The sequence below is a fragment of the Mycothermus thermophilus genome (genome assembly GCF_041956435.1).
Source record: "Mycothermus thermophilus strain CBS 625.91 unplaced genomic scaffold VTJ04scaffold_2, whole genome shotgun sequence".
In the NCBI taxonomy this organism is placed as follows: Eukaryota; Fungi; Ascomycota; class Sordariomycetes; order Sordariales; family Chaetomiaceae; genus Mycothermus; species Mycothermus thermophilus.
The window spans coordinates 4167283-4180178 of NW_027191428.1; the positions used below are offsets into that span (position 1 = coordinate 4167283).

At 58.9% G+C, this 12896-nt stretch overlaps 5 protein-coding genes across 5 annotated transcripts; 2 read left to right on the forward strand and 3 right to left on the reverse strand.

Annotated features, from left to right (window-relative positions):
* Positions 1-946: 946 nt before the first annotated feature.
* VTJ04DRAFT_3705 (uncharacterized protein) lies at positions 947-2362 on the reverse strand (the record flags this gene model as incomplete). Its single annotated transcript, XM_069361635.1, has 1 exon — positions 947-2362. The coding sequence occupies one exon, from the start codon at positions 2360-2362 to the stop codon at positions 947-949; it is 1416 nt and encodes a 471-aa protein (XP_069222226.1).
* An 896-nt stretch (positions 2363-3258) lies between these two features.
* On the reverse strand, positions 3259-3636 carry VTJ04DRAFT_3706 (uncharacterized protein; the record flags this gene model as incomplete). Its single annotated transcript, XM_069361636.1, has 1 exon — positions 3259-3636. The coding sequence occupies one exon, from the start codon at positions 3634-3636 to the stop codon at positions 3259-3261; it is 378 nt and encodes a 125-aa protein (XP_069222227.1).
* Positions 3637-5084: 1448 nt separating this feature from the next.
* Positions 5085-8790, forward strand: VTJ04DRAFT_3707 (uncharacterized protein; the record flags this gene model as incomplete). Its single annotated transcript, XM_069361637.1, has 3 exons — positions 5085-5660; positions 5766-6606; positions 6671-8790. The coding sequence occupies 3 exons, from the start codon at positions 5085-5087 to the stop codon at positions 8788-8790; spliced, it is 3537 nt and encodes a 1178-aa protein (XP_069222228.1).
* A 500-nt stretch (positions 8791-9290) lies between these two features.
* Positions 9291-10353, reverse strand: VTJ04DRAFT_3708 (60S ribosomal protein uL10; the record flags this gene model as incomplete). The annotated part of the gene is made up of 3 exons (XM_069361638.1): positions 9291-9297; positions 9354-10114; positions 10180-10353. The coding sequence occupies 3 exons, from the start codon at positions 10351-10353 to the stop codon at positions 9291-9293; spliced, it is 942 nt and encodes a 313-aa protein (XP_069222229.1).
* A 789-nt stretch (positions 10354-11142) lies between these two features.
* On the forward strand, positions 11143-12876 carry VTJ04DRAFT_3709 (uncharacterized protein; the record flags this gene model as incomplete). The annotated part of the gene is made up of 2 exons (XM_069361639.1): positions 11143-11594; positions 11655-12876. The coding sequence occupies 2 exons, from the start codon at positions 11143-11145 to the stop codon at positions 12874-12876; spliced, it is 1674 nt and encodes a 557-aa protein (XP_069222230.1).
* Between the last annotated feature and the right edge of the window lie 20 nt (positions 12877-12896).

Genomic DNA, 12896 nt, shown 5'->3' on the forward strand with positions numbered 1-12896 from the left:
GGCAATTGGCAGAGAGGCAAGCTCACACAGTCTTGCAGCAAGTGGCGGTACAAGTGAAGACTGAGGTGAAGATGAGACGTTGGGTTTACGTTCGGACAGGAACTGGAGATACGGGCAACACCTGATGGGCCAAGCTGGAATGCCTTTAACGGGATACACGCAATGTCATGAAGAGCAAGAAACCGAATCAGAAACGAGGAAAGGAAAAAGGAAAAGAAAACGGAGATTGAGATGAAGATGGAAGGAAAGTGAGGTTGGGACTGGATGTTGCAGGTTGCAGGTCGCACCTGGTCTCAATGCCCGCCGGATGCAGCTACTTGTCTGGGACCTGCCCGGTGATCAGGTGTCATCGCGGCTGCCAGGCACTGACAGGGGACAATATCCCCACTTCCCCGCATACGTCAACCAATCACAATCCGGGCTTGTCCCGATCGGGTCTCAAGAGGGACCCATCACCAGGTCCTCACCTTTTCATCATCATCAGCCTCCAAGTGAACATGCTCAAGCACTCTGTAGGGATGGCCATCTCTCATCAAGGGCATCAACCCCATCTGGGCGCTCTTATTTAAGTTCCAAATGTGTACCCGTACTATATCCCAACACTCTACCACAGTCGTGTCACAAAGACCCCACAGCTCCCTCTGAGCTCTCCGACTCCTCCGTGTCACTCACTGCTCACCGCTTCCATGACAGCCACGACAGCTACCCTGCAGGATATCAAGCTTCAATAGTCACAATGTTGTCCATGAAGAGTATACCAAAGTCGAGTCGAGTAATGAACCAGTGAGCGCATGCTGTTGCTTCTCACAAAACTCTAGTGTCCCAAACACATTATGTACACAGAACGGAACACAACATAACAACACAAAACGGTATCCAACCAATGTCCCGAAGAAGCAAACCGTCAAACCCCAGAACGCCCTTTCGCCCTCTCCCCCTTCAACCGTCATGAAATCGAACTGTGCGACCGCTTGCGGGTACTTCCCAGCTGCGCATCCTTAGACCCCGAGGTCGCCGCCTCGGCCCTCTCCGCCGCTGCCGCCGCTCGACCCCTCGCCCTCGCCTTGGCTGCTTCATTCTCCCATGCCGCCTTGTCCTCTATCAACTCATCCTCCTCCTCGTCCTCCTCCTCATCATCGTCATACTCATCCTCATCATCCACCCCATCATCATCCTCATACTCCATCGGTTCCTCCTCCTGTTCCTCTTCCTCCTCAAAATCCTCCAGCTCCTCATCCTCATCACTGCTGTCCGTCTCGCTCTCGCTATCATCAAACGACAGCACCCCCAACAACGGCACATCCGTCCTCGCCAGGTGGCTCTTGATAATATTATCCGCCACCTGGAACAGCTGCGTGTCCTTATCCGGCGGCACCTCCCGATCAATATCAAACTCCCTCTCTTCCTGATCCTTAGGCACCTCGGGCCCAGCAGAAGCAGAAACCACCTCATCCTCCTCCGTTGTCCCCGCGCTTTCCTCCCCCTTCCCCTCCCCATCAACGGGGCCCTTCTTCTTAATCGGCACACCCATAACCCACCTCCTAACCGCCTCCCCCTTGGTCACCTTCCCCTCCCCGACCCCTCCAACCCCCTTCCCCTTCTCCTTCTCTTCCGCAGCACGAGCCGCCAACCCCCGCCGAAACGCCCTCCTCCTCCTCCTCCGCCGCCGCTTGATCCGGTCCCGGATGTACCACGCCACAATCACCGTCGCCGCCTGCATCATGTCCTGGCACTTTTGCCGCTGCTGCGCCGCCCACGCCTGGCACCGCTGCTGCTGGAACTGCGCGACCGCTTGGCACCGCTGCTGGTAGTACGACGCGATGCGAGACGCCATGGCCACCTGCCGCGGGTCGAGGCAGCCCGCCGCCGTGGTGGCTGCCGTGGTGGCAGCGGCTGCCGCGCTGGCGGCTGCGCTGGCGGCTGCGGCGGCTGCGGCGGCGGCGGTGGTTGCTGGGTCGGTGGGTTCGGAGGGGTTGGTGGTGGTGCTTGTGGTGGTCGTGGTGGTGGTTGGGGTGGGAGGGGGTTGGGCGGAGGAGGAGGCGGTGCTGGCGGAGCTGGTGGTGGTGGTGGTGGTGGTGGGGGTTGTCGCGGTAGCGGCGGAGTATTGCGGAGGAGGCGGTTTTAGAGCGGAGTTGTTGATGGGAGTCGATAACGGGTCGATTGGAGCGGTTGCTGCTGGAGACGGGAACTTCGGTGGCGGTTGTGAGGGCTTCTGGAGCCGGGTTTGAGGGTTGATGAGCCCTTGGGCAGTGAAAGGCCCGGAGACGGAGAAGGGCGGAGCGAGTTTGGGAAACATTTGGAATTCGGGCGGCGGCGTGACGGGGATCTGGGGTTTGAAGGGGAGAGGTATGCTCGTCGCCATGCTTGGTATGTCCATGAGAGTGGTCTTTGTCGGATGAAAATGGTAGGTAGGTAGGTCGAGTGGTGAGGGATATTTCTCCTGGCGAGCACAGCGAGCCCTCTCGAGGACGTGGCTGTCTCGTTGGTGTATCAGGTAGGTATGCGTGTGTTGATGTGTCGACGTGGATGTTCAAGGATGGTCACCACCACATCCGAGGTTGTAAATGTCCTGGGATGGTTGACCGTCCAGGGAGATGGGTAGGTATGTGGTGTACGTGGATTGTAGATGTAAGTGGATGAGTAGGTATAACAAGGCAAGCCCCAAAGGTCCGAGCACACAACAGAACGGGTACGCGGGTATTAAGATGGAAGCAGATCAGAGAGAAGGGCTACTACAGCAGGGGTAGGTTGGGCGGTAACTGAGCGAGATCCTTCTTTATACGTCCTGGGCCTCCCGATCCCGATGGCTGGCACACACATGGGCAGCTTACCTTACCTTACCGTTCCAACGTCCCATCTGTCTTTTTTTTTCTGCTTTAGGCGAACACCACCACCACCGCCAAACAGAAAAGGGACCCAACGACCGACGACTCACGCCCTGCGCATGGTGTGTCGTCTGGGTCAGGTAGATTAAGTGGGTTCACCTTGGCTTGCTCTGGCCATCCGGGGGGCGGCGGAACCTGACGAACGAGCACCCGACCCCAAAGCATCAGACAACTCAGACACACACGTCGCGTGCCAGCATTCCACCATGTATTTTCTTTTCATCAGACGGAACACACATAGTTACTTACAGGGCCACCGCTGGAAATGCCCGACGGCACTGGGGACAAACAAGGGGAGGAGCTGTTTTGGGTACCGCGGCGGAGACCTCAGGGAATTGCTGGCCAGATGGACAACCGAGAGAGGCGAAAAGCGTCATGATGCGTCCATTCCCTCCCGGGATGGATCCATGAACGACAAGACGGGCAAGGCATGCGTTTCGTGCGCGCCTGTAAGAGTGCGTGTGTTGTCGGTAAGCAGTCCTTCCATGCCTTCCATGTGTAAGTGTGTGTAACAAGGTGCTCCTCCACTCTTCGGGTTGACATGGCCCATGTTGCGGGGCGGAGCTGATGGAAAATGGCCTGAGACGTGCTCGGGAAGCGTGGGTAACAGGGCAGAGTCGGGGCCAAAATCGGTCGATGCCGACGGCGTCTTGCCGCGGGCGCATCTGGGCCGAGAGCAAGATCGGTCCACCTCATGAGGCATGGCCCCGGTCATTGGTTGTGCTTGTTCCGGAGTCGAACGGCTGCGCATCTTTTGCTTGCGGGCTGCCTTCGACGCAGGTGAACTTTGGAGGGGCCAGCACTTTCTTGGTTGTTTGAATTTCGGTACAGCACATGGCCGATCTGGGACCATCTCCAAGTGTCCCAGTCTGCACTAGGGTCCTCTCTTTTGCCGGAGCGGTCGACTTCGAATCTGTCAAGGGAAAACATGGCGCCGCTAACAGACGTTAGACACAATGACAACATGCCATAGTGTCGTTCGTCAGCAACCCGTCATCATTGCCGCTGTCCACTCCGGGCCGACAATTCCATGTCTTTCCGGGTCGGTGGCTCGGTGCAGATAAGATTCTCGACTTTCGATGGCTGTCTTGGTCGGTGTTGGTGTGGGTTGTGCAACGTTGGTTCCAATGAAAGTGCTGCGATTCATTTTCAAATTACAGAATCCCAGATCCCATCCTCATCCGGCTGGCTGGTCCAAGGTAGATGCTGGCAGATGCTGGCCTCATGTTGTGCATCCCGTGCATTCCGTGAATCCCTGGAGATTTGGCTTCTCCGGAGCCCATCGACGCCGTCCGGAATGGTGGTTTGGGGTGCATGACTGGCGAAATGTCTTGGGGCCATCTTGTGTCAAGAACCTGCCGATTGGGAGGCCAAAGTGGCACCATGTGAGCAGGGATCTTGGAAGCTTGACGGACAAGGCGGAGAAACGGTGAGCCGGGGTCCGGGCCCGGGGGCTGGGGATTGACGGCACAACACCAAAAGAACACCACCTGCACCACAGCAGCAGCCACAACTGCAACAGACAGCAACCTTCCACCAGGGTTGAGCTGCCCCTGTTTTGGGGAACTGTCCTTCGAAACATCGGGCCCTAGAAATTCCGATGACTGCCGTGACCAGAGCTGCATATTTGGTAGGGCTGAATTCCTTGCATCTCGCTTGGGGTCCTCGATTTCCCGATGTCTGGTTGTCATCGAGTGTTTTCTCTCCATCATTGCGAGATGTTGCCTTTTGTGTCTCTTCATTGTTTCATGCTCTCGAGGATGTGAAAAAGGCCAAAAATGGCAGTCGACGGCAATTCCAGGAACCCAGGGTTCGAAGTGGGGCCACAGCCAACCCTGCTCAGACAACTTTGTCCGCTTTGTGCCAATGGCCGACGGTGGAACTTCCCGGTTTCTTCCTTTCATCACCTTCAAACAAACAAACCACCAGCAAACCACGTGAGTCGTGTCGCGTCGCCAAACAGACTTTGTGTCGCGTTGAGAGCAAGTGATTTGGAGCCAAAATCGACGGGGAATTGAGGCGATACAGCTGAATTGCGCCGAGACGGGTCCGGTGCCGACGACTTTGCACGAAATCTCGATCGATTGTTGGATTCCTGTCGCCAGCACAACACCACCCCACTCCAACAACACACTCCTCGAGATCCCCCTCCCCTTCTTCCTCCTCCTCCTCCTCCTCCTCCGACAAACAGGCCATTTCATGCTTCCCCCGCGCCGAGCACCGGTCCCGCATCCTCGGATCGCCTGTCTCAGCTCGCCTGCCCGCCCGATCCCGCCCCCTCGTGCCGCCACCCTCGGGTGGTCCGCCCGGCCGAATGTAACCGCTGCTCTCTTCTCGTCGCGTGGTGCCGCTGCCGCCCTCGCCGGGCCTCGCCGGCCTCGACAGACGGCTGCCGCTCCGCATCTGCCTCTTGGATGCTGCTGCGGCTGCTGCTACGTCGTCCATCAGGCTCGCGGGAAGAAGACGCGCACCACCGTCAAGCTGGAAGATCTGCCTCAGGGACTGGTCGCTCCACTACCTCCATTTCCCGAGCAAGCCTCGCGCCGTGCTGCTGCTGCTACGGCCGCAGCTATAGAGGAGAACCATGACGAACCCCCCGCCTACCCCACCGTGGTGCTGCAAGCCCGCCGCAACATGGACAAGTTTGCCAACTGCGTGCTGCTCACCCGCGTCGGCGGCTTCTACGAGCTGTACTTTGAGCAGGCCGAGGAGTACGGCCCGCTGCTCAACCTCAAAGTAGTCCACAGGAAGACGAACGCCGGCCCCGTCCCAATGGTATTGTGTCCTTGTCGAGTTGAGGCTGGTTGGAGAGACATGCCTGTGTTGTTATCTTAAGTCTTTTGCTTGGTGTTCTGATGGGTTTTGTTTGTTCTCTTCCAGGCCGGCTTCCCCTTCTTCCAGCTGGACCGCTTCCTCAAGATCCTGGTCCAGGACCTGAACCGCCACGTAGCCATCGCCGATGAGTTCCCCAACGACCCCTCCGAGAAGGTCAAGTCGGGCGGCCTGATGCACACCCGCAAGGTGACCCGCATCGTCACCCCCGGCACCCTCATCGACGAGAATTTCATGGACCCGTATGCAAACAACTATGTCATGGCCATCCACTTACCCGGCGCTGGCCGGCTGGATGAAGATGTATCCGGTGGGCGGCAGGATGAGCTGTCCGAATCGGCAAGTGAAGCCCCAGACGACGGAGGTCTGGGTCTGGCCTGGTTGGATCTGTCCACGGGTAGTTTCTACACCCAGCCAGCCACCCTGAGCTCGCTCGGCTCGATCCTGTCTCGCGTATCCCCGCGCGAGGTTGTCCTTGACCGCGCCCTGGAGAGCGACGAGAACAACGCCCTGCTCGCCGTCCTCCAGGAGGAGCGCTACCTCGTAAGCTACTCGTCTCCCGACGGGTCCCTGCGCCGCCTTGCCGACTGGCGGCCGGTGCTCGAGTCTGAGATACCCGCCGAGACTGCCGCCGCCCTCACCGAGCCCGAGGTCCAGGCCGGCAGCCTCCTGCTCCATTACGTCGGCGACCGCCTGCGAGGCCTGAGCATGAAGCTGCAGCCGCCGGTGCGCCATGAGAGCATGCATGTCATGACGATCGACAAGCATAGCATGCGCGCGCTGGAGCTGAAGCAGACCATCCGCGATGGAGCTTTCAAGGGGAGCTTGTTGCATACCATCCGGCGGACGGTAACCAAGAGCGGTGCTCGTTTGCTGAGCGAGTGGTTGAGTATGATGAGCTCTCGGTCTGCTTAGAAACTCGTAGTGCATATGGCTGACCCCTGAACACGCAGGCGCCCCCTCGACCTCGCTCGAGGTCATCAACTTCCGCCAGAACCTCGTCGCCCGGTTCCTGGAAGACGAGGATCTCCGCGACGGCGTCACCACCCTCCTGCGCCGGACCCACGACTCGCAGCGTCTCGTCCAAAAATTCGCCCTCAATCGCGGAGACGCTGACGACCTCCTCCGCCTCGCCAACACCATCAAGGCGACAGAGGACATCGTCAGCCTCCTCAAAAGCTCCCGACCTCGCTCCTCCAAACGCAGCAAGACCAAGGCCAGCAGCAGCACAAACCAACAGAAAGAAGATGACTGCCTCTCCGTCATGATCGACCGCATCGGCCTCGACCAACCACGCCGTCTGGCCCAAGCCATCCGCGACGCTATCGACGAGGAAGGGCTCGTCCAGCAGCACCAGATCGAGGACAGCGAAGCCGGCGAAATGATAGCCCTGGCCCAAGAAATCGTCAAAACCGAAGGCACCGACGCGGACGCAACCCTCCTGCCCAAAGGCGCCTCCGCCAAAGCAACCAAACAACAACATCAGCAACAACAACGCAAGTCTACGAGTTCCATTCGAGACTACTACGGCGAAGACAACGAGGTCTGGATCATGAAACCGGGGGCCTCCGACCTCCTCTCCCGGCTACACGCCCAGCTCTCCGACCTCAAGAGACAAAAAGAAGAACTCACCGAGAGCCTGCGCGCCCGCCTCGGCGCGGCCTCGCTCACCCTCCGCTGGACGCCGCAGCTGGGCCACGTCTGCCACGTCAAAGGCAAGGACGCGAAGCGCACCCCTTCTCTCTCCGACCCCTCTTCCACGACCTCCTCCTCTTCATCCGACGACCAACTTCATCAAGACCAACAACCCCCGCCGCAAGCCCAAGAACTCCGCACCCTCGCCACCTCCCGCACGACCCGCACCTTCCACCTGCCCGAGTGGACGTCGCTGGGCGAGTCGCTCGACGCGACGCGCCTGCAGATCCGCGGCGAAGAACAGCGCGTGTTCGCCGCGCTGCGCGCCCGCGTGGTGCGGAACCTGGTGCGCCTGCGCCGCAACGCGCGCGTGCTCGACGAGCTCGACATTGCCGCGTCGTTTGCGCGGCTGGCAGGCGAGCGCGGGCTGGTGAGGCCCGTGGTGGTCGACCGGCCGGTCACCATGATTGTCGGGGGGCGGCACGCGACGGTGGAGGCGGGGTTGCAGGAGGTGGGGAGGGGGTTTGTGGGGAATGATTGTTTTCTGTTTGGGGGGGGTGGAAGTACTGCTACTCCTACTACTGCTGCTTCTCCGACTGCTGTTGTTGCGGGTAACGGTGGTGGTGATGGCGTCAATAGCATCAACGCTGGTTCTTCCGATAGTCCATCACCAGCACAACCCCAACCACCCCTCCAACAACACCACTCCCCTTCCCCCACCCCCTCCCGCATCTGGCTCATCACCGGCCCCAACATGGCCGGCAAGTCCACCTTCCTCCGGCAAACCGCGCTCATCACCATCCTCGCACAAATCGGCTGCTACGTTCCCGCCGCGAGCGCCACCGTGGGCTTAGCCGACGCCATCTTCTCGCGCGTCGGGTCCGCCGACAACCTCTACGCCGACCAGAGCACCTTCATGGTGGAGATGCTCGAGACGGCCGCCATCCTGCGGCAGGCGACGCCGCGCAGCCTGGTCATCATGGACGAGGTGGGGCGGGGGACGACGCCCGAGGACGGCGCCGCCGTGGCGTTCGCGGCGCTGCACCACCTCGCCACGGTGAACAGGTCGCGCGTGCTGTTCGCGACGCATTTCCATGCCGTGGCGGACCTGTGTGCCGAGCACGGGTTGATGGTGGAGGACGGCGGGGTGGTGGACGCGTATTGCACCGATGTCCAAGAGGATGGGCAGGGCGGGTTCGTCTACGTGCATAAGCTGCGCAGGGGCGTCAATCGGCAGAGCCACGCGCTCAAGGTGGCGCGTTTGGCGGGGGTGCCTGAGGAGGCGATACAGATTGCCAGGGAGGTCTTGGAGAGGGACGGGAGACTTGTCTCTTCTTCCTCTTCCTCCACGCCGGAGGCTCTACGAGGGGAGGCTACGGAACAAGAACAGGCCACCCAGACAAAAACGCCTGGAGTGGCTGTGGCAGCTGGAGGATGAGCTGCCTGGACCTACCGGAAGACTAGGTCAGGTACCTACTACGTACATGGCTCTTGTGCGCATGGAAATCTAGGGACACTTGGTCGAGTTAGCCTCAATACCCCTCTTGTATGATAATGTACAATTTCATGACAAGATAGAATGATGGATGGTGTCTCATCTTGATGGGTTTGTCATCAAAGTGATATTCAGGGTTAAAAAGCTCTTTGATTATTTTGGGAATAATCATCGACACCGGGAAAGGGCAGGAGAGGCAGACAAAAGACAACAACGGAGTAGACGACTTACCATAATGGAACCTGGAAAACAGGCATTCTCGTCAGCACAACTTGCCGTTTCCACACACAGAAGCGAATCGGAAAATAGTGACCGTCAGACACAGAGTGTTCCATTGAGCCGCAACCGATCTACGTAGCCATGAATGAAGAAGATTCCCAGAACCTCCGCCAGACCCGAACCACAGTTGCCGACCCAACAACACCGTCATCCAGTCATCACGTTTAGTCGCTGTTTCGGTTGTTAGCAAGCATGTCCAAAGACACTCAACGCAAGGGGACACATACAAGAGACCGCCGAAGCCCTCATCGTCGGACTCCTCCTTCTCAGACTCCTCCTTCTTCTCCTCGGCCTTGGCCGTCTCGGCCGGGGCAGCCGCAGCGGCCGCCGGGGCAGCAACGGCATAAGCCTCGGGGTTGGCGATACGGTCCTTGAGCTCCTCAATCTCGGGCCAGCTGAACTCGGTCTCGATGGCGACGGCAAGCACCTTCTTGTAGGTGTTGACGAGCGAGTGGATGACCGAGGGCAGGGTCGGGTAGTTGAGGGCCAGGGAGACGGCAGCGACGGTGGTGATGGCAGTGCTGAAGGACTTCAGGAGCTGCTCCTCACCGATATCGAGGACCGAGGCCGGGAAGGTGTTGCCCTGGTCGTAGACCTGGGCGATGCCCATACCGTAGGTGAAGGGCGAGATGTTGAGCATGTTGAGCAGGGTGGCCTCGGAGGGGCCGACCTTGGCGCCGGCCTCGACGAGCTTGAGGTCGGTGGTGATTTCGATGGTACCACGAGCGATCTTGGTGGGGACACCGAGGGCCTGGAAGAAGGAGGTCTTGCCGGGTTCCATACCGGTGTTGCCGGCGGGCACCCACACGTCGACCGGGGCAACAGCGCCGGCACGGGCGGGGGCGGCAACGCGGTTGGAGAGAATCTTGTCACGGATCTCCTTGAGATCGCCGTTGGTGAAGACGAAGCCGATGTTGCCCTTGACGAAGGGGAGCAGGCGCTCGTACTCGGGGGTATCGGCGACGAAGGTCTTGAGGGCACGGCGAACCTGTGGGGGGTGTCAGCAGCAGGGTTTCTTCTGAGAGAAATATGATAAGAGAAGAGAGCACGAACCATGGTGTTCTTGCCCATCAGGACGACGCCCTGGCCGCGGAGGGCCTGGCGAATCTCGTGCATCTGCTGCGACGAGACATTGTCGACGGTGACGACGAAGACGGACTTGTACTCCTCCAACAAGCCCTTCAGCTTGTCGAAGTAGCCGGCCTTGTTTCCAGACTTGCCCCCCATATCTTCTTTTGGTATGAAGGCAGGATGTTTAAGGGCGTATGGTTTTGTGTTGAGGAAACAGGCGGTGGTTGATGGTGGTGGTTGCAAATGGGTGAAATGTTCCCAAAGCAGAATCTCGCAAATGGATTTTCTCAACCGACCGCACTGAATTGAGCGTGCATCGGGCTGTGGGGGGGGGCCGATTTGCGTAGGGTTACAAGTGCTGGCCAATGAGAGGCTGCGGATGGGGCGGCGGGCAGCCCCACTTTGCCGAGTCCAGTTCTGGGCCACGAGCAGAGCAAGAGCGGTGGCTGATGCTTTTCAGAGTGAAGAGCTCGAAACAACCAATCTGCCCTTCCTGGACGGATACCAATAACTTGAATTGGTTATGGAAATTGAAGAAAATAAAAACCAACCTGGAAACTAAACTAGACTCGAGGACTCATTGTCAATTGCGATCAGGTGTCAATTGATGCACGCAGGTCCGAGCTGTCTCACACCTCAGTTCTTGAAGCTCACTGGCCATAAGCTCAGCCACATGTGGCTGGAATTGGTGACAATTTTCTCCGTCTAAGACAGACTTCACATCTCCATCGAGTCGATGAACTCATCCTCTTCTGAGTGAAAGAATCAGAGAGGCTGTCGCTGTATGTCCCCAAATACTGAGTTATTTCAAATGCATCAATTACTAACTGTAAACTGCAGGACTGGAGTAAATTGAGTCTTCCTCGGTGCTCAACTGTTCTCATCACCGTGGACATCTCTCATCCTTCTGTCTCTATCTCCAGTCCCAGTCATTGAACCATCAAGATGGTGGCATTTCCCTACCACCTCCTCAAAGTCTGCGGCGGCATCGTCTTTGCCGCCCAGGGAAGCAACATCCACTCCTTCAACTCGGCCTTTGAGCACATCTCGACATGGAAGTATCCTATGCAGCATGGCGCCAACGAGTCGGCCAACCCCGTTGAGGAAGCTCAGGACTCGCCCGCTCCCGAGGGACCTCCTGCAAAGCGTAGGAGAGTTGAAGGTGATGATAAGGACGCTGCGGAAAACGGCAATGCGAAACAACAACCTTCCAATGGGCAGTCCAAGGCCGGCAAGAAGGGTGCTCAGTATGACAATCCCTCCAACGAGCGGCCCTTCCTCCAGGGTCTGTATGCCACGTCGGATGGGCGGCACTTGATTGCCATCACCGGCTGTGACAAGACCATCTGGGTCTTTGAGCATGACGGGGCCGGCCATCTCAAGCAGCTCAGTCAAAGGTACGTCTCTTTTCCTCGGCGCCCCATGAATCTCAACAGCAAGAACTCACAACCCTCCAGAGCCATGCCCAAACGCCCCTGCGCCCTCGCTCTCACGCGCGACAACAAAACCATCCTCTCCGCCGACAAGTTCGGCGACGTCTACGCCCTTCCCCTCATCCCCGACCCCAACTTCAACCCGGACGCCACCACCACTACCACCACCAGAGTCAGCACCCCATCCTCAGCAGCCCCCACCCCAACCATCCCCCTCTCTCGGAGCGAAACCCCCGTCATCCTCCGCCCCGAAGCCAACGAATTCACCGTCCACACCAAACGCAACCTGCGCGCTCTTGAAAACCAAAAGATCAGCCTCGAGCGCAAAGCACAGCGCGAAGCCGAGCAGCAGGAGCAATTAAACCGTCCCAAGTTTGAGCACACCCTGCTGTTGGGCCACGTATCGATGCTCACATCCATCTGCGTCGGCCTCGCCCCCTCATCATCACCTTTATCCTCCTCGACAGGTGACGAGAGGAGGAAAATGAAGGAATACATCCTCACCTCCGACCGTGACGAGCACATCCGCGTCTCGCGCGGCATCCCGCAGTCCCACGTCATCGAAACCTTCTGCCTTGGGCACGAGGACTTCGTGTCGCGCCTGTGCATCCCCCCCGGCGGGCGGGAGGACCTGCTCATCTCGGCCGGCGGCGACGACGATTTGCTCGTATGGGACTGGCTGCGCGGGAAGCTCCTGACGCGCGCCAGCGTGCTGGAGCAGGTCAAGGCCCTCCCTGGCCTTGGGGAGGCGAATAAGGTTGCCGTGACGAGGGTGGTTGCTACGAACAACTGGTGGGGCCAGCGGAAGAAGGATGATGGTGGCACGCGCACGGCGGTGGTGGTTCTCGCGGAGAAGGTGCCGGCGGTTTTTGTCTACGAGCTTGAAGCCTCTTCTTCTTCTCCTGAGGCGGTTGTTACGCTCACGCACCGCGCGACGGTTCCGCTGCCAGGGAATCCGCTGGACGTGGAGGTGCTGGCGGATCGGCGGTTGGTGGTGGCTTTGGACCCGAGCCTGAAGGGTTCTGAGCCGGTTGTTTCTGAAGGGGAGGGGCAGACAACGACGACGGCGACGACGTTGGTGGTTGTGGACAACACGGAAGGAGAAGGGGAGGGTGGTGAAGTGGAATGGCAGTTGAGTCCGGTTGGGAATCTGCCGAACGACGGCGGGAAGGAGGTCGGTGAGGCCGAGTTGAGCAAGCTGCTGTACACGACCGAGGGGTTGAGGAAGTTGACGGATTTTGAGTGAATTTGTTTGTAGGATGGAAA